The sequence below is a fragment of the Castor canadensis genome, chromosome X (genome assembly GCF_047511655.1).
Source record: "Castor canadensis chromosome X, mCasCan1.hap1v2, whole genome shotgun sequence".
Classification (NCBI taxonomy): Eukaryota; Metazoa; Chordata; class Mammalia; order Rodentia; family Castoridae; genus Castor; species Castor canadensis.
In genome coordinates, this window is record NC_133405.1 from 135,380,033 (window position 1) to 135,400,981 (window position 20,949).

Consider the following 20,949-nt stretch of genomic DNA (forward strand, 5'->3'; position numbering starts at 1 on the left):
ATAGCAGAACTGGCTGTACCTTCTTCCCTAATCTAAGTGTCCTGTGGAAGTAGAAAAGGCAACACCAAGCCCTTCTCCTCAGGCTCCTCCCCTTTGACTCAACCTTCAGGCTGAGCCCAGACAGTCGTGTAACCTGGAAGCTTCCCTGGCCTTCCCAGGCTGCACTGGCCCCACACCCCTGCTTGAAGTTTCAAGGTCCCCTGCCTGCTTGGTTCTGGATATATACAGCTCGCTCACTGGCCTCACCTGTCTTCATGGCCTGCCCCAGTGCCCCGAGAGCTCCTTAAGGGCAGACGCGTGCCTTCATCATCACCTTTTCCTCCCAAGTCTGGCCGCAGCACACATTCTGTTCACACTGATGCAGTTACTCACCCGCTCCGTGTCACCAGGCACTGGCGAAGCCCCAGTTTGCGGAAGATGTCCACCACCGTCTCCATGGGGGTGTGGTCAGTGACCGTGAAAGGGCTCAGGTTCAGAATGCGCCGCAGCTTCAGCGGGTGTGGACTGTTGGCCGGAAGCTCAGGGGGCTCCTCCGTGAAGTACAGGATGGAACTGCTCACAGTGCCCTCCTGCCTCTGCCGGGCATTCTCTACAGTGGGGGTGGGTAAGCAGGAACAATGAGCCACACAAAACCCCTCACTGAGCTGCTCTCCGTATCCCCCCCAGCATCCTAGAATCCGACAGAAAAGGGGTTCAGAGGGCAAATGACACATTCATCATGAGGGCTTCAGCCAAACATCTGTGAAACTGGCATCTCTCTTAAACAAATGCTGGTGAGGGGCCCCCTGCTGAGACCAGACCATTTGTTGCCAATGTCTTGCGAGATGGCCTGACCAACATGGCTCCTTTGGGGATATTCACTGCTTCCCTTTGGACCCCCAGAGCACCCCAAGCCACCCAGGACCCTCCATCCTTGCTTTATGAACACTCCTTCACCTCATCGTGGGCTGAAGTTTGCCTGACAAGAAACCTCATTTAACCGCCCAGGGACATTAATACATTGTTTTCTTTCTTTCTTTCTTTCTTTTTTTACAAACAAACTTACAACTGGCTTAATTGGCATTATGAATCCTAAGAGGAATAAGGAACCAATAAGACCAACCCAGGCTCACAGCCCAGAAATGCAGCTCAATCCCAAATATGACCCTTGGGACTAAAGAAACAACCCCAGAAAAGCTGCATCCCCCCACTCCTTGGATCTCCTCTCTTAAAAATGGGCCATTTCGTCGATTTCTTAAAGAAAGATAGTAAAACTGTTATGGTAGCAATTAGTCTATTTCTGTCTGTAGGCAAGGCCACGTGAAGCTGAATAAAAGTAGGGTAACAGGAACTCATTAGAAATACAGCTTACTGCAGTGCTAGAAACCCAGGCTATTTTAAGTCACACATGAAATAAATCCATCCGTCTCAAGATATTTCTCCAAGGCAATTTTCCTTCTGTTGGAATTTTAATCTTTCTTTTGGTTCATGGGAAAAGGTTAGGAAAAATGTACAGCAGGGCCTGCCTTAAAATGAATCCTGGTTTCTATAATACAGCTCTTGCCTTCTCAAAGACAACTATTCACCTATATTGTTCTTTCAAAAATAAAATTCTAACTGCCTCCTCTAAAGCCATTTAGTGCAATCGAGCACTCTAATGGAAAACTGGCAGCATTTGGGGTCACGCTGACTCTGAAAAGGGGTCTCTGTTGAAAAGAGGAACAGAGGGCCTGCTGGGCAAATGCCTGCACATTATATGGGTCACGTTAAATCTAGTTACATCAAATGGGATATGATTCAACCACAAATACCAGACAACGCTGGTGCTCAACATGTTTTCAAATGCATCTAGATCCTGCATGACACATTCAGCCATTTATACACTGTGTGCTTCTCTCCTGAACCAAGATGGCTCTGTTCTTAAGCACTAAGGCAGGAGGCAACAGTCAGCACGTACTACTTGCTCACTCTCATAGACCAACTGATCCTCTTAAAGTCCCACATAACAGGATTTCCATCTATTTTAACACGCAGATTGAACATCAGGATTAGATCAAGCCATAAACCCCTATCAAGAACTGATCACATGGATTTTCCAAAGCCCTTAGAAAAGCAAATACAACTTAGTGAATCATCCACCCAGTTGCTGAAATAAATAAGCTCGTATTTTCTCTGAATCTACTGATTGAGTTAGAAGCCCTGATTCTAACTGTTACTCACTCAATAACCTCTTGTTCATCAGTGCCAAGACGGTGCCTAGCACACAGTAGACCCAAACCAGACATTTGCCACATGCATGAATGGATGAGTCGGTCCACTACAGGTCAGTGTATCTAGTTCTGCCGTCATGTAGGACACAACCTATTTCACAGAGGAGGCATTAGGAAGGGAAGCCTGGGAGCTCTTCAATGCCAAGCAAGGATTGCAACATAGGCCGAGGTCAGCACTGGAGATCTGATCTGTGCTCCTTGCTGCTCCAGGTGGCAGCCGCTGCTCTCCTCAGAAAGGCTTTACTAGGCCACTTTGGGAAGTATTATAAACTCTTATATTAAGGCTTCAAACTTTGGATGTGGAGGCACTATGTACTGGCCAAAAGCTAATGAATGGGAAAACAACAACAACAACACAAACCAGAAGAGAGTTCTTTGCAAGTCTCTACTGGAGTGAACCAGCTACCCTACGTTGAACCAGAAATCTTCATCGCTCACCAAAATGCCTGCAACAAAACCATAACACGTCAGTTCACAGGGGACAAATGCTGTATAGTGACATCCCTAGACTCCAGCACCGAGGAGAGTATCTACACATGGTGGACATTCAAGAAATAGTTCCTGTATCAAATGATAAACCAACTCTTCACCCAGAGATGAATATGTGCTACAAGAGAACAGAAGTGTAGTCCCCAACAATTCCTGGGAGCCCATGTTGGAAAAGAAATAATAATAATAATAATAATAATACAGCCTCAAACACATATTTTTAAAGATCCAAAACAAAAGACATTAAGAAAATGCACTGAGGGCTGGAGGGGTAGCTCAAGTGGTAGAGTGCCTGCTTTGCAAGCGTGAAGCCCTGAGTTCAAACCCCAGTCTCACCAAACAAGAAGGAAAAAAATGCCTGAATATTAACCATGGTCTTCTACAGTGGTGAGAAAGAGGGTATCTTTTTCAATTTTTCCATTTGCTTCTGATTTTTCCAAAATTCTATCTGCATATCATTTTTACTTTTAAAAATATAATCCACTTCATTTTATGTTTTGAAAGTTCAAGCAGTTAAACTGTTTTTTAAAATGTTTTTAATGAGCCAGGCATGGTGGCACATACCTGTAATTCCAGTACTCAAGAGACTGAGGCAGGAGGATCATGAGTTTGAGACCAGCCTGAGCTACACAGATAGACTCTGCCTCAAAAATAAATAAATAAATATATTTTTATATAGAGGGCTTATCATAAATTACATTAGATCTAGTCTCAACGGACACAACTCCTGAACAATTATGTATATTTCATGAGCACCTGCTAAGGTTATTCAACTTGACATTCCACTTTCTAGCAACAATAATGCCAAATTCAACAAAGGTAATTAATAAAGTGTTGGTGAGATGATTCTCACACACTACAATAGATCAAGGAATTTTAAAAGATTGGAAATAATCCCACATCCAGTAAGCTACTGAGTGACTTTAGAGCAATGATTCTCAACTGGAAGCAATTCTGTCCCCACCCTCAGAGGACATCTGGCAATGTTTGGAGACATTTTTGGTTGTCACAACTGGAAAAGGCCAGTGCTACTAATGGGCTAATGAGGAGAGACCAGGGATGTGGTTCAACACCCTACAATGCACACAACAGCTCCAAACATCAGTGGTACTGAGGCAAGGACCTCTATTTTACAATAATCATTTAGAGGAGGGAAAACTCTACCATCCTGTGCATTGAAACTGCTTCCATAAGACAGTTATAATTAATGACAGTTTAAAATGCAAATTTGGAATCAACCACTACAGTGGTTGAAAAGATACGATTTAAAAAGTAAAGACCATATAGAAGAAAAAGCAGATTATTTTATAAGTCATTATCTACTAAGGCATGCAGGAGAAGTCCTTCTGTATATACATATCTCCATACATTTTAACATCCTCAGCAGACAGAAGTAGGTGATACCACTGTTCTCCATGACCTATTTCAATAATTAACAGCCCTCCCAAGCAGCCCATTAGACAGATCCGACACTTATATTCTGGTTCAGGCCTGGTCAAAGATCTCTTTCTGCAAGTTAGCATCTTCCACATGCTGGAGAATCATCCAGCAGATGAGAAAATTGAGTTCCCTTAACTCTTCCCCATAACTCTAACTTTCCATTCCTTTAATCATCTTTGCGGCTTCCCACTGAGTGAACCCTTACTTGTTTAATTTGCAAGAGTCAACACTAGAAGAGCCGGAGTCCTGCTGAGTACAGAAAGACCCTCGTATGTGCAAAGAGTAACAAGAGGTAAACGCCCAGTTACCAGGAATTTGGACAAGGATCCAAATCCGTCATTGTAAAGAGGACCGCTTTGCCAGGTGGTGCAAACATCACTCTGTAACACAGACAATGGGCTGTGCTCAGCATTCCAGAGATGGATTGAAAATAACAAAACATTTTCAGTTCCATGTGAGCAAGCTGCTGCAATCTTAAACATGACATGTAAGAAAAATCCTTATTTGCCTCATTTACCATTCTTATCTTATAATCATCCTGGATCTGCATCCCATGATAATCTTTGCTTCCAATTCCCCTAAAAGTGAACCTGGCATGGGACAGCTTTTGGCTAAATGCTTAATGTTATATTTCTATATTCATACAAGGGTGTGTAATTCCTCAAATACAGGCCATGAATTTCGCCACCAGAATACAGTGTGTCTTCAATTTCCACAGATCAGGAAAACAGCTTGTCTGATTCCTTGCAGTGAAACATGCCTCACCTTTTCACAAACCATCTAAATAGCAGCTTCTCCTCCATTATCGGCTGGACTGAAAGCACAGAGGTATGATTTACACCGCGTGGTGCCTCTTCAGACATTCCAAACGTAGCTTCTGAGAGAGTGCTTGCTTGCGAAGCTTAAATTTCTTCCCCATCTAGTTGATGTCAATTACTGCTTCCCACTTGATTACAGTAATGGATTTCAGCAAAATTAGTAAGCTATCTCTTAGCAGGTGTGCCTGGAGCTACACAATAGGTAATGGATTTGGTGACATTTATTACAGTAGATTCTAAATTTCAGCCTTTGCTTAAAATATTTTAGGGACTGAATAAATTTTTAAAGGCTGCTGATTATGTTATTTTAAAACAAACCCAGCCCTACTTAAACAACTTTTTAAAACTCTCATTATTTGTAAGGCAATATTTACCTTAAAGGCACCTACCTGTTCCAAGACAGGACCTATAATAAACAGAACTATCACCAAGCACTCAAGCACAAACTTGCCATGGTATCTAAGAGGCAGAATCAATCTTTGCTTGGAGGAGCTAAACATGAAAATTAGAGGGTACAGATTACCTAAACTAATTTTTGTAAAGCCTTTGAGGAAGATACGTTAAAGTTATTTTTAAAGCTATTTAGCATGGGCGAGAGGTGGTAGAAATGGAAGGCAAGTGCCTTAGAAACAGGAAGGTGAAGATGTGTTCATAGTGGGACAATGGACAGCCGTACCAATGAAAGGAAATCCTATGGTGTGTTACAGGAACAGTCTGGAACATATAGTGGAGTGACATTGTCACATGCACATGTGAACTGTGCCATGGGCCCCAGTCTACCACGTGATTCGGGGGTGTTGCACAGATCAAGGGCAAGAATGCTGAATAGTGGTGTTTGCTGGGGGGGGGGGATGGGCTACACTGGTCCCTGCCCCTGCAGTATCCTGAGGTCCACAGGACTCTCTGAAGCTCAGTGCTTCTCCTTGCCTGGGGCTTCCCATGACTCTCACCCAGGCCTCTGGCCTTTGGAATCCTTCTACCTCCATCCAACTCCCCTTCCACTGCAACTGTCTCTACACTGATGGGGTCACAGGCTGACCTCTCTGAACTACCTGTCTTGGGACACCCCACCTCAGCATCACCCTCTTCTCTCCTATTTCAACTCAACAGCCTGGCCCAGGGCAGCTATTCAAACTGAAATAATTACATGGAATTGATTTCAGGCCATGCTGCTCATTAATCCATATGGGCCTCTATGGCAGAATGGGACTTGAGGTCACACAGTGAAGCAGAGTTGTGCAGAGGCGAGTGTGGTATGAGGGCAGAGAACTCACCACCTAAGTGGGTTGAAACTCCATCTCTGAGACCAGTTCCGCAGGGGCATCTCCGACCTCTCACACCACCCCTTCCTTCTCAGATCATCCAACAGCTCCAGAAAAACAGAGCAGTAGTGTGCCCTCTGGTAACAGTGCTGCCCAGTGGCTGCCTGCACGTGTGGTTGTCTGTCCTGAGCTGGGGATTTATACCTTTGTTCCTCACAGTATGACTTGGGGACAAGGAGCATCAATGTGAAGGAAGAGCTCAGGAGGAATGCAGTTTTTGGGCCCCAACCAGGCCTATTGGATCCGAATCTGCATTTTAACCAGCTCCCAGGTGACAGATCTGCATTAAAGCTTGAGAGCTCCTGGCATAATGAACATTCCCTTGAATCCCTGTGACAACCCTAGGGGTCCACAGGCTCCTATGTGTGTCTTAGTGAAAGGTGAGCTTCCTTGCCCTTACTTACTTATTGCTAGGATCAGCTCCCTCCTCTGTGCGAACCCAATGAGGCGCTCAGAGTCTCTGGAGACCACCACAGGGAACCCATTGTAGTCCGTTTCTTTGATGAGTGTCTCCACGTCCTCCACGGTCATGCTGTCCTGGGTAAGGACCGACAGTGGCAGCTCTCCCCGTCGGGGCCGCATCACATCAGTGGCCAGGGTGCGGTGGGTGAACTCATCCTTCACATCGAGAAACGGGTACCCGTTTAGGTGAATGTGGGCCTCATAGATGCCTTCTTTCCCAAAGGCATCAGCCACCCACTTGCTGGTCACGGCTGCTGCCATCAGGGGCACGATGTACTCCAGACCTCCCGTTAATTCAAACATGATGACCACCAGTGACACTGTCATCCTGGTCACTCCACCTGCAATGGAAGAGGGGAGTGGTATTCCAAAACTCACCCCAAATCCTCATGAGAGCACAACTTGTGGAAACTGACAGGCTTATAGCCCAGAAATGTGGTTCAATCCAGGCTAGGTTCTCCTTGGATAATGAAGACTCAGTTCTCCTGTTCCAAGTAGTCCTTCACATATGCTGCCCATGCTTGGGCTCCATTAAACTCAGTCTGAACTCAGGAACTGTGAGGTGCCTGACTGGGGGCTCTGCTCCTATAGGAGACCCTGGGTTAATCACCCAGACCACAAGCCTAGCTTTTTAGTGAGTGGATCTGACATGGGCCATGAAGGCTTCTAACTACACAAGCAGTCCACAAGCTGCAAAATTTAAGCGACTCTTAGGGATTAGATTGGAGAGGCACCCAGCTTTGCATCCTCTTGCAGTCAAAGAGAATCCAAACTTACTCCTAATGTAATAAACTTAAGCCATGTTTTCATGACGTCACACTAAGGACACCCAGGGCTGGGTTATTCTTTATCAGGACTGTCCTATGCACTATAGCGAGTTTAGCAGCACCCTTGACCTCTACTCATTACACACAAGCAACACCCCAAAACTGTCTTCAGACATCACCAAGCATCCTGCCAGACATCATTATTGCCAAGTGTCCCAAGGAGGCTGAATCACCCTGGTTGAGAAGTATTACCCAGGTGGTATAGCCTGGGGCCCTGAATGACCAAATGGAGAACAGTCTTTTGCTACCTCATGTTTCATATATATATATATATTATGTATCTATACATATATATGTTATATTTATATAGCGAACAAGATCTAAGTTCACTATAAGTGCTAAGCTACTGAGATGTAGATTACTTGTTACCACACTGCAACTATCTTATCCTGAGTGAAGACAAAGGTCTTCCTTCTTGCTGGTCCTCTAAGCCAGATCAGCATGCCCCCATCCCATCCCGTCCCCACATGTGGATGTACCTAAGCAGGCTGCAGCTCCCACCATTGCATAAAGTCCTGGCGTCACACAGTCTGCTCCAGGTCTGCACCAATTCCTGAAGATGATCCAGTCGTGGTGATGGTAAGCCAGCTGCTCCACACCAATTCCTACCATCCTGCCTGCCATGGCTCCTACAGCCATACTAGGGATGAAGAGGCCAGAGGGAATCTTAAAGGAGCACAGACAGAAAAGCAGGCTGAGATAAGGAAGCCAAGTTCATACCTTCCAGCCCCCAGAAAATGGAGGTCCCCTCTCTACAAGATAGCATTTGCCTTCAGTCTTCAGAAGAGGCACAACTTTTTACAACAGGTCAGTGGGGAAAAGGTGGGACAAGTGATTTGACCTGCTTAGTCACTGGAGTGTACTGTGACTTGGAGAGAATGCAATTTGACACTTTTGTTTCCTCTCTTTGAAAAGCTGGCCAGTTTGTCTGCTGTGGATTAAAGAACGATAAAGCCCACTGCAAGTAGCATTCAAAGCAAGCGCCCATCTCCTGAGACTCACCGCTTTCTCACTCCCTTGCTGTGTCATTTAGACTGGCTTTGAAAACTAAATGCAAGTCACAGCATGAAAATGCAAAAGAAGGGCCTGAAACTGCTCCCAGGTAAAAAAAAAAAAAAAAAGAAGCAGAGCACATCTGTGCAGCAGCCCTGATCTTCCGAAAAGCTTTTCAAGAGCTTACTGCCCTCTTTAAAGGATGGTGGCTTGACACCTGTCAGAGAGAGAGAGAGAGAGAAGGAAAAGCTCCCCCTTCATAATGAGAAGTACTCTGAATATTTTCTAGTTAGGTTAAGGGCATCAAATAAACAGACCACGTAACTAAGAGACTTCAGTAGCAGCGAGTTTTCTTAGTTGAATGAAAATACATTTGGGGTTATCTGGTGACCATACATGTGTTACAGAACATGTCTGACTCCCTGTGTTCTTTGAGATTCCACATGCTTATGCATGCCAAGCAGCAGCTGCATTTCTGCCATGCCAGGGGGGTCCATGATCTAAGGATAGAAGCAGCTCTCTCTCTCTCTCTCTCTCTCTTCTTCTTCTTCTTTTTTTGAGATGGGGTCTCTCTATGGCGCCTAGGCGGGTGTTGAAGTCATGATTCTCCTATCTCCTTCCTGAGTACTAAGATTACAGGCATGCACCATAATGCCTGGCTGCAAGCATTTCTTTTACCCAACTGAAGGGAAGTTTGGATCTTCACATATGAGTTCTACAGTTTAGGACATTCCTTAGTAAATTGTTTCTTTCTGAATTTCCCTTATTATACGGTCATTTCCTCCCCTGTAACTCCCAAGTACACTTCTCCCAGCAAGCACCAAAAGTCTTCCTTGGACATGAAAATAAATCTCTGGATCAGAGGCAGTCAGCTGTTTAATGAAGTCCACCATCCTTGTTCTTAAGGCACAAGTTCCAATTGTGCTTTAACAGCCCACCATTTCTGCTGGGCCCTGGTGGCTCACACCTCAAATCTTAGCTACTTGGGAGGCTAGATGGGGGCGTAGATGTTGGAGGCCAGCCCAGGCAAAAAGTTCATGAGACCCCCATCTCAAGCAACAGCTGGGTGCAGTGGCAGGTGCCTGTCATCCCAAGCTACGAGGGAGGCTGAGATCAGAGGGGTTCATGGTTCCAGGCCAGCCCAGGCAAAAAAGTTTGCGAGACCCCATCTCAACAGAAAGAAAGCTGGGCTTGGTAGGGTGTGCTGTGTAACTGGTATCTCAGCAAAGGCGAGAAGCATAAAATAGGAAGATATAGTTCAGGCTGCCCTGGGCAGAAAGCAAGACCCTACCTCCAAAACCACCAGGAAAAAAAAAAAAAGAACCTACCATTTCTTAGACCTTTTACAAAGAGACAATTCATAGAAATACTGCACTAAAAATAATAGAAATGGAACAGAACAGAGGGCTGGGGAAGTGCTCTGCTTCCAGTCCTGGGTGCTAGTTACACGCATGTGTATTTTGTGAAATTTAAAAAAGCTGTGCACCTCTGTATGAATGATATATTCTAATAAGCTTTTAAAAAAAAAGCAACAATGGGGGTGGAGGTTTGGCTCAACTGGTAGAGTGCCTGCCTAAACAAGCACAAAGCCCTGAATTCAAACTCTAGTACTGCCAACGAAAATAAGCAATAATGGTACGAGTCACAATAACTAAAAGGTAGAAACAACCCAAATGTCCATCAAAGGATGAGTGGATAAACAAAATGTGGAATATCCATGGAATGAAAAATGCTATTACACCAAAACCAGGATCAAAGCCTTGACACATGCTACAGCATGGAGGAACCCTGAAGAGAGGATGAGTGTGAGCCTCTGCCATGGTCCCAGCCACATCCAGGTCAGGGCTGTGCTCATTCTGAGCTTCATGCACTGGCTTGGTGTGCGGGGCGCTCCCCACACAGAATCCAAATGCTGGCTTTGCATGGGTCTCTCCCAGAGCCATGTGCTCTTCAAGGACAGCATTCTGTGTTGGGTGGTGTCCCTCAGACACTGCACGGTGCCCAGGATACAGTCGATGCTCAAGGCATATTTACTGATCCAAATGGAGCCAAACCTGGGCTTTATCCACCTACCACCTGTCATCACCCAGCGGGCAGGTAAACCTGTGCTTACCACCTGGTCTGGGCAGGTGATAAACTGGCTTTGGAGCCTAGTTCTGTCTCCCATAAACTGAGGGTCTTACCAAGCCACCTGTGGCCTCTGAGCTTTAGCAATCTTAATAGGAAAATGAGATTAAAATGTCTACCTCATTGGCTTGTTGCTTATTAAGAGAATTGTTTCCTGATGATTCAAAGAATGTCAAGTACATAAGAACATTCAAGAAAGGTCAGTTCCCCTTCCCTTCAAAGCACAATTTTATTCTGGAGAACAGTATGCTGTCCCCAGAAAGCCATGCCTTCCCTCTCTTCCCCTTCACTTACCTTCATGCCAAAGGTAAATATGGTAATGACGATTTTGAAGATCAATGCCAGGGCCAGCTGCCACATAGCCGTGTAAACCCCAACCCCAGCTGGCCGGTCTGGAATGTCATCCACAGGCCGAGTCATGTTGGGGTCGTTGATGTAGTCACATAGCTGGGAGGACTCAAGGGCCCCACAGTCATTGAACAGCTCAGAAATGAGCTCACTGGTGCTCTGGCGTGTGTAGGGGTTGGGGTAGGCAACGATGGCAGTGATGGCTGTCACCACGATGACCTCCAGCACCGGGTACTTCCCCAGCCTGGTAGTTTTGCGCCTCCTGCACCAGGCGATGTTGCAGCGGGTAAAGAGAGTTCCCCACAAGCCCCCAAAGACGCCAAGCAGGATGAAAGGGAAGAGTTCAGCCATGTACCAGGGCGTATGGTACTCCACGTAGAAGAGAACCAGGCGGCTATTCCCAAAGGGGTTGATGGATCTCAGAGTGAAGGCTGCCACAAGGGCTGCGAAAAATGACCTCCACAAGGTCTTCAAGGGAAAGTAGTAACTGACCTGGGACGAACAAGGAGAGAATCAGAGAGTGGACAGAGAAAGAGCTGCTCAGAGTGTTCCCCTTGGGTTTGCAGCCACCTGCTGTTGCTTGCCATAAAATACACAATCAGACTGCTATAAAGTGAGTCGACCACACTCACTTCATCAGGCTAGGTTTACTTGTGACCAAAACACACCAACAAAGATACTTAAAGGGATCGATGTCAAAAAAGTGAAATGGATACCGGTCAATGTGGGTTTGAACTACATTTTTAAGAGAAGTAAAGGGCTGGAAGTGTATGTCAGTGGTAGAGCCTATGCTTAGTACGCTCAAGGCCCTGGGTTCAATCCCCAGCATAAAAAAGAGGAAAAAAATGAAAATATTTATTCATGATACTGTTCATAGCGCAGAGGTTCTCCTAAAAGCAAACAGACCTCTGGATTTGATTCTCTAGACAATAGAACAGGTAAAGGGCTGATGACCCTAGCCCACAAGGCAGCTTTGGTCCAGAGAATATCTGTATGTCACATGAGCTAGGAATTGTTATTAACAGTTTTAAATTGTTGGAAAAGAAAAAAAAACTACTCATGACACAAAATATTCCTTCAAAAGAAAAACAGTTTGTGACGCCTGAGAATTACATGAAATTTAAATTTTGGATTCCATAGGGGAAATGGGGCACATGCCACACCCACTCTGAATGTACTAGCTGGCTGTTTTTCTGCAGAGTTCATTGGACAGATGTAGCAGAAATTGTGTGGCCCTTGAAGCCTAAAATACTTACTATCTAGCTCTTTTCAGAAAACATTTGCCAACTTATGGTATGATCCATTCAGGTTTCAAAACCAAATTAGATGAGGATACTGTACATCTTCCCAGAAAATTACTTGGGCAATTTGTAAAGGAATATTTGTGTATGTAACAGAAGGAACTGTGGCTTCTTAATTAACTGCAGGAACCTCATTCAATACCTCTGTGAATCTAATTCTCAAAGGGCAGGAGATGAGAGCTCACTGCTCTGCCAACTTAAAACCATGCATGCCCCGCTGGCCTTCTCACCTCCTCTAGACTGAACAGCACACCCCCGATGGGAGCACCAAAGGCCACGGAGACTCCAGCAGCAGCTGCAGCCGAAAGCACCTACAAGGCAAGGGGTTATAAGTAGGCTCCCGGGCCCTCCGCACAGGTGGGACAGGGAACAAGCTCGGAGTAGAAACCTCCTCTGCAGGCAGTGGCTGAGTGGGCTCACCTCGCGCCTCTTGCCCTCATTCTTGCTGTACTTAGAGAAAAGGCTGCTGAAGAAGTTGCCACAGCAACAAGCCACATGGACCAGTGGCCCTTCCTTTCCAAGGCTCAGGCCGGAGGACACGACCAGCACCAGGGTGACTGTCTTGATGAGCAGGGTCCATTTCCCCAAGTAGCCTCTGATGATGAAGCCACTCAAAATGGTCTTTATCTGAAACAGCAGATTGGAAAGCAAGGGGAAATGAACCACTGCCGTCCATGGCTAGGAAAACGGCTAGTATTCCTGTGAGCTAGAGACACTAAATCACATGGAAGGAAGGTTATTTCAGTTTGTGATTTAGCTATAATTCTATACCAAGAGAAGTGTGTGTTACAATAGTTCCCTTTACCCATGGCAATACATTCCAAGACCTTCAGTGGATGTCTGCAGCCTGAGATGGTACCAAACCTTACATATACTACACACTGTTTTTTTCCTATGCATCCATACCTATGATAAAGATTATGAGCTTAATCACAAAAACTGTCAATAAAATAGATCAAACATAACAATCAGAACATGTTTTCTGTTCATGTCATCCACCCATAAATGTAATGCCTTTTCCATCTGAACTGAGCAGTTACTGTGTACTGTGGCCATAACTTCTGCAGTTTGAAGCGTGACAGCAAAAGTAGCGTGAAATGCTTTCTCCTTCATAATTTCATGGAAAGGAGAGAGATCTTAGCAACCTCAACATACGATGGTTCTTCTTTCCAGAAGTCAAAAACTTTCACCTTTTCACTTAAAAGAAGCACTTTATGGCTTCTCTTTGACATATGCAAACTGCCACTGTCACCACTCTTGTACTTTGGGGCATTATTAAGTAAAATAAGGGTTTCTTGAACACAAGCACTACAATGCCATAGCAGTCAACCTGACAACCAATACACCTACAAAATGACTAACAAGGGGGCAGCGTATACAGCATGGACACGCTAGATAAAGGGATGACTCATGTCTTCCAGGTAGGATGGAGCAAGAAGATAAGAGATGTTTATTATGCTAAGAACAGTGTGCAATTTGTTGTCCAAATCTTTCAACTTTTCTGTACATTTGAAAATATTCTTAGTACAATGTTGGAAAATTAAGGTAGTCAACATTCTAATACTGTGTTTGAATCCACAATGACCCTTCTCTTCCATCAAATCTTACCTCTTGCATTGAAAAGGACTTTGACTACAGGGGGAATTTTCTTGCTCCATTTTCAGACTTGCTCCATTTTGTAAATGCCAAATAGTGGCTTTCTTCCTACAAGTGCACTTGAGTTATTGCCTAGCACATCTGGAATTCAACTAGATTCCAATCTTAGCTTTCTTTTGAAGAGAGAGGCATCACCAATGGCTAAATAACTTTTCTACCTCTAACCTGTCCCATAATTGGCTAAAATGGAGTGTTTACTGCTGAGCTAGCAACTTATAATAAATTAGACACTGAGTCAATGAAATTCTCAATGTCTGTTTTCCCATTGTGTACTATGTAACAGAGCAATGTCATCTCTTGTCAATGTAATTTACATAACTTCAAAATGCCTCCTTGCAAGTTCTCAAATAGCTACTTCATTCTTTCTCAACCTTGGTGCTCATAAGAATCATGGTATCAAGTGTCAGAAAACACAGTATGGAAGACTGGCACTCCCCACAGAGATTTCATGTAATTGGTCTGAGATGCATCCAAGGTATAAGGAGTTTTATAGGCTCTCCAGGTGATTCTAAATGTTCCACTCATGAAAGAGTAGCACAAATTTAATTTCTCAATATTTAAGGGACAGCCCCAAAACACTCTTTGTTCTTTCACTAGCTCCATCTTGTCAACTTTGGTGATTTGAGAAGGGCTCTGGTCAAGCCAGTTTTCATCTCAGGAATTATTAATAGAGATCCTTTTTACACTTGAAGGAGAAAAAGAGGGTGAGGGGAAGAGAGAGAGCACCCAAGAAAGTGTATGTGTGGGATGTGTGTATGTGCGTGTGTGTGTGCACATGTGCGTGTTCCCCGAAAAGCTCCAGGAAGCCTCTTTTTATACAGCACATGAGGTCTCCTGACTGTATTCAGTATTTCTTGAGCTAGCCTTTAACTAATGCCAGACAAACTAGCAGTGGTTAAACTAGTCTTTGACTAGTGGTTGTTGGTCTAATTGATTCTGTGCTCTGGGGATCTCAGATCCCTTTATTTAAGGGATATTTTATTATGCCTGCCATAATCCTGCCCTTTTGTGTTGCCTTGAATAAAATTATCTATAATTTTTTGTCAGTTAGTTAATGTGGGTTTGGACCCCAGGGTACAGTTTAAAAGCGTATTACCATTTGGAAAATTACAAGCATCTAAATTACCTGAGCCTTTGCCAGTCATGACATGTGGTAAATTGAACAATATAATAGGTATTTTGCAATTCTCTAAAATGATTTTATAAAATTGTCATGACTGAATTAGGAATAGGAAGCCGAATTCATTCCCAGTAGATGCCAAAATCCAATTGCGTGTGTTAATTTGAACTCACAGAGACTGAAGAAAGCAGGGTTTTAACAAGATGCATTGTGGTGGATTTGTGATTGAGTGGTGTTACTCTTAAAACCAGAACCCAGTGTGACTGATTAATATTTGTATGAGTGTTTGTGTTTTCTGGGAACAGAAACAGAAACGTCAATGCCTAATAAGTTCTGAGAGGGTGTGACTTCTTATATGGTTGATAGTGGTTCTGCTGATGAAGAAGAAAGAAGTGGAAAGAGGCGCACACTTGCCTGGTTCTCTCTCAACTCCCAAATTAAAGAAACCAGGAGTGTTCCCTTGTGAATGGGATTCATACAATTTATGCAATGCATTCATTACACAGAAAAAATTTCTAAATTTGCATTTTAAAGTATTTCCAAAGGAATTTTCATTCCAAGTAATCAAAATATTTTGGAAGGAAATGCTAGGGAGGCTGAGAAATTTTTAAAATGTACCTTGGGCTAGGGATGTAGCTCAGTGGTAGAGCACTTGCCTGACATGTGGGAGGCCCTGGATCCCATCCCCAGCATTGTCAAAAAATTTTAAAATGTGCCTATGTACATTGTACTCAAAGTCCATTCTTATATTACGTGACATACAACAGATTACAGAAGAGTACTTTTAGCAATGATAAATAGATTTTCTAAATAGCTCAGCTAGTATCTTTGCTAACATGAGGGAGCACTGCTCAACGTCCGAGTTGAAGCTGGTTTATACTGAGCTGGGTTTTGACTGGGAAGAGCCTCTTTTTTATTCACAACCTACTTATTTACATTGGCTTTTTACTCTGCTGTTTCCTCCAGGAACCGGGGTAGGTTCTGCATCCCAGGAGAAGGAGTTCCAGCTCTACTACACTAACAGTGAAAACGCTGATACTGCTACTGAGTCTTAGTAGCCAAATGTAATTATAAAACCTCTATTAGTTTCTGATGCTTTAAAAGTTTGTCACGAATGCTTTTATAAATAGAGAAGTGATTCTATTGCATACTTCTGTGTGGTTAAAAGCATGTCAATAAAACAAGGGTGAGTACCTTTGGAAGCTTTGTGTTTGCTTCCCCAGTAGAACCTCCCTCCTTCCCTGCACCACTTCCAATCATTTCTCTGCCTTGCTTGCTTGGGTTAGCACATATGTTGCTTCACTGGGACTGCTGGTGGACTTCCCATGAGTAAAATCATGCTTTATGTATCCATCTACAACTCTCTTCGCTTGACAGCACACTTTTGAGTTTCATCCATGTCAAGGTGTTCCTTGTCCTTTTGTCATATAAGAAACTTAAATGCTCTACTCAGTATTTTACTCCCTTTGAGTTCAGCTATCACCAATAAAGATGTCCACTTCAGAAAAGAAAAGTCCAAGCAGCTCCTCAAAGACCAAATTCATGCTCAAGCTTCCTGTCTGTCTATATGATCACCAGCTGAGCCCTGAGTCTCTGCTGCTTGGAGGGGGAGGGGGCACACACATTACGTCTTTTATTACTGCTTTACATTTTCAACAAGCTCCCCACTGACCATCTCCTTCTTTTGGAAAGGCATGAGTCAAAAATGCCTACTAGTAGGTAGTGGGGCCATACACTGGGACACCAATAATGATCTGTCCTTTATTGTCCAGCCTTTGGGTATCAAAATACAGTCAGTTCTGCTGTAACGCTTGCTTTGAACATGCAAATCGGTCCCAATGTTATTCACACATTAGGGATGAGTTTAAGCGTGATGAACATTTTGTGTCTGTTTATGCACAATTTTCTCTGGGGGAAATACATGGCGAACACAGAAAACTACACCCAGTAGAACTGAGTCATGTAGAAAAACACAAAATGCACATTTGCACATGCCTCAAACACCAACCAGGTTACACACATGTGCTAGGGTGCCGTGGCTATCCACACCTGCTGCCACAGCTTCCTGCTGACTTCAGATCAGCCTCCTGCCCGCCTTCATAGTAATACTCAGGCTGCAGCCCTCTGGTGCCCATTCCCACAAGCAAACGTCAAGGTTTCTCAACAAGTGGTGTATATGGATTGTGGTATTTGCATATGTCTCAGCCATTTAATGTGTAAAACTGTGCTACATCTTTTCCCCCTGTGTCACCAAGGAAATTGAGTAGTGTGGCCCCTCACTCATCTCCATAAGCCCCGGGGTTTTCAGCGTGCCCCTTTGCATAGCATAGTGGTTTTTCAAAGTGCACATGTCCCATTCCAGCAAAACTGGCTACACCAAGGAAAAAGGATGGTAATGCAGTTTGGTTTTCAGGTTTCTGAAACAACACGTTTAAAAAAAAAAAAGCCACCACCAAAAATTCAGTAAGACACAGTAAGGCTGTTTTTTCTATATCTCTTGAAGTAAAATCATGCTGTGTTTTTCCTGTGACCATCTTCTAATAACTACAGCCCTTCCTGTGAACTGCCTGGCCTGGCATCGGTGTTGGAAGGCACTAGAAGGTCAAGCTCCATGCCACAGTTGGGCCCACGACTCTGTGTTCAATCTACCTGTGGGCATTGCCAAAGCACAACTCAAAGAAGAACTGGACTGAACTGATGGGAGTGAAAATACAAGAACTTCCAGCCTTGATTCTGGCTAAAACTTTTGTTGGGTGGGCTTTTTCAGGAATGAGCTCAATTGCCATCTTTCTACCCAATGGACTCTTCTGTGTTTCAAGGTCAGTCTCAGACATTCCCCTTGATCAGTGAGGTCATTTCCCTCAAGTGCTGGTTACATGAAAGTGCTGAAAACGACTTCCCAGAACTCTAAATTCCCAGTGTGTGCACTGAAAGTGGAATTAATTTTTTTTTAAAGATTGCTATTACCTTGTCACCGGAAGAGCACAAAGAGACAAAGGAGAGTGATCATCAGTGAGGTTTCTCAACAACAGTCCTCCACGGTCGTCTATTTTCACATTACATCAGAGATGTGCTGACGAGTAACTGCGATGCCACATTTCTGTGGGTGGGGAATGAACTCTGCTTCTACAGGCTTTAAGAGCCAAGCCAGGATGACAAAGACAGAGTCTTAATCACCTGGGAGGCAGCAGAATGACTGATATCCTGAGTACTAATCCTTAAGTCAGACTGCCAGGTTCAACTCACAGCTTCCCAGCGTGGTGATCTTGGGCAAGTGACTATACCTGTCTGTGCTTTACTTCCCTACCTCGGAGGCTTGGCTCTGTGCTTAGCATAGCAGCACTGCAGAAGTATTTGCTATTCTTATCATTATTTCTTTGTTCCAAGGTACTCAGCCACAACTCACCTCTGGTATACCAGAGCCACAGGCGTAGGGCGCAAATACTCGCACCAGAGAGACAGCCAGAAAAGCAAACAGTAGCGCCCACAGGATGTACATCAGGTAATTCAGAATGTAGGCACTGACGCCCTAAAGAGCAGACACAAAACAAGGAAGAAAACATGAAGCATAGCAGACCTGAACGACATACCCAACCACCCCTCCTCCCTGTCGGGAAAGCAAAGCTTCCATGGGATCGGGCAGGTTCATCCCTGTCCTGCACAAACAAAAGGGCCAGTGAGGGCTTTGTGGGCTGTTGCTATTGCTACAGTCGCTACCCATAAACAGCTTCGGGTGTTCCTCCAGGAGCTGTTTACATGAACCTTCCGTGGGGTGAGATCTCAGCAGTAATGGAAACCAGGACAGATGTTGGGTTGTAATCACCACTTGCACTAGAGAAAATAAAAGGTGTGACGCAGAAAACTCTGCCTCCGAGTCTGGAAGATTTGTTTTGTCTTGTCTGCGGTGGGCGGGCCTCTTAGCATTCATCAGGGCTGCGCCTGGACCACGGCAAGCACCACACTGCCAGGGAGTGAGGGGCAGACCTGTGTTTGAAACGCTGCTCCTCCAAGTGTGGTCTGTGGACCAGCAGCATCAGCGTCGCCTGGGAGTTTGTTAGAAACAGAGATGACTGGTCCCACTTCAGAGCTGCCAAGGCACACACTTGGGGTAAGGGCATGCCCCATGAGTTTAACAAGCCCTCCAGGAGATTCCAGGGCACTAACATTTGAGAAGCACCATTAGAGGGACAGCTTGATTGTCTCCTTCAGAAGAATTCACTGCACCATGTACTCCAAAGTGTCTGATGTGTGGAGAACATTTTCTGAAACAAACACATAGTCTGGGGTCTTTTGGGTCAAGCACCTATCTACTGGGTGGCGACTTCCTTTCTCTAGTCCTCAACTTCTTCTCACCATCTGGATTACTCAAGTGAGGAGGAAATGAAAGAGAGAGTACCTTCAGGCCAGGCCATGGTCATTGCCACGACCACAAGTGTGCCTATTAAATGTAAAGACATGTTCCTGGAGGCTGCACTGTAAACACATATATTCACACCCTATATGGGAAGCAATCGGATGGGGGAATACTTTCACCCCCTTCAATATGTACTTTTTTCAAGGCTAAAAATAACTTCTCACTCTTTCAAACAGTAATTCTTTAAATCAAAGTAGAAAGCTTAAAACCAGTTGAAAAGATGGATGGCCATGTTTCTCCTGAAACACATATTGCAAATAGGAGAGAAGAAAGAAAAGATGGCACCCAGCCAATCCTGCTGGCCCATTCCCCTCAACCCACAGAGAGACTTTCTTTTTGGAAGTAATGGAAAGCACTGCAAATGTGTGAGATTTCAAGATCCCTGTCTACTTCTGAGATGTGAAGGAATAAATGTTCAATTCCACTGAGAGAGAGGTTTAGCAAAATGGTGAAGTGCGTTCCAAATATCTTCAGCTGAAGTAAGTGAGTGAGAAAAAACAAAAAAGTGGGGAGAGAAGGAGAAATAAACTATGGGTATCCTCTGAGTACAGCTCTGGAGGAACAGTTCTCCCACTTCTCCTAAGGTGGAACTCAGGCTCCTAGCTACCCTCACCTAGGCTTCTGCTCTGTCAGTGACTCTCCCGGTCATTGTGGTAAGTACTGAACTTGGTTAAAAGTTAACCCTTTCCTCAGCTGAGGTTTTTATAAGGATCTGCAGCTCTGATTGCCATGAAGTCAAGCACTGGATCTGTGCCCGAGACATTCTCTTCACGGGTCTAGAAACACCCTCTAATGCAGCCATAAAATGCAATGGGAGACAATAACAGAAACCACAATGAGATGCTGTCTCATACTCTCTAGGATAGCTACAATCAAAAGCACATATTAACAAGTGTTGGCAAGAAGGTGGACAAATTGGAGCCCTTCCACACTGCTTGTGGGAATGTAAAATGGTGTGGCCATTTTGGAAAACGTTCTGGCAGTTCCTCAAAAGGTTAATCCTAGAGTTTCCATGTGACCAGACAGTTCCATGTACACCCAAGAGGAATGAAACTAATGTCCACAGAACGTTTGCACACTAATGTTCATAGTTACATCATTCAAAATAGCCAAAAAGTACAACCAACCCATGTTCACCGACTGATTAATGGATAAATAAAATACGACCTATTCATACAATGGATATTATCTAGCGGTGAAAAGGACGCATGGATTCATGAAGGATCTTGGAGAACACTGTGATAAGTGACCAAAGTCCATGCATTGCATCATTACATTTATGTGAAGTAAATGGGGCAAATCTCTAGAGACAGAAAGTAGACTTATGGTTGCCTGGGGATGCCAGTGAGGGAGTGATGGAAGTGTTCTAAAATAGTCGCAGAA

General features: G+C 44.4%; 1 protein-coding gene across 1 annotated transcript in view; it reads right to left on the minus strand.

Moving 5' to 3' along the window:
• The window catches only part of Clcn4 (chloride voltage-gated channel 4), a 65,089-nt gene that overhangs the window by 13,303 nt on the left and 30,837 nt on the right, over nucleotides 1–20,949 (minus strand). Inside the window, exons 6-12 of the mRNA XM_074063899.1 lie at nucleotides 18,559–18,681; nucleotides 12,797–13,003; nucleotides 12,607–12,687; nucleotides 11,022–11,567; nucleotides 8,087–8,273; nucleotides 6,723–7,121; nucleotides 373–589 (exon numbers count right to left, since the gene is read on the minus strand). Coding sequence (XP_073920000.1) covers nucleotides 373–589; nucleotides 6,723–7,121; nucleotides 8,087–8,273; nucleotides 11,022–11,567; nucleotides 12,607–12,687; nucleotides 12,797–13,003; nucleotides 18,559–18,681 — 1,760 coding nt within the window. The remainder of the gene's footprint in view (nucleotides 1–372; nucleotides 590–6,722; nucleotides 7,122–8,086; nucleotides 8,274–11,021; nucleotides 11,568–12,606; nucleotides 12,688–12,796; nucleotides 13,004–18,558; nucleotides 18,682–20,949) is intronic.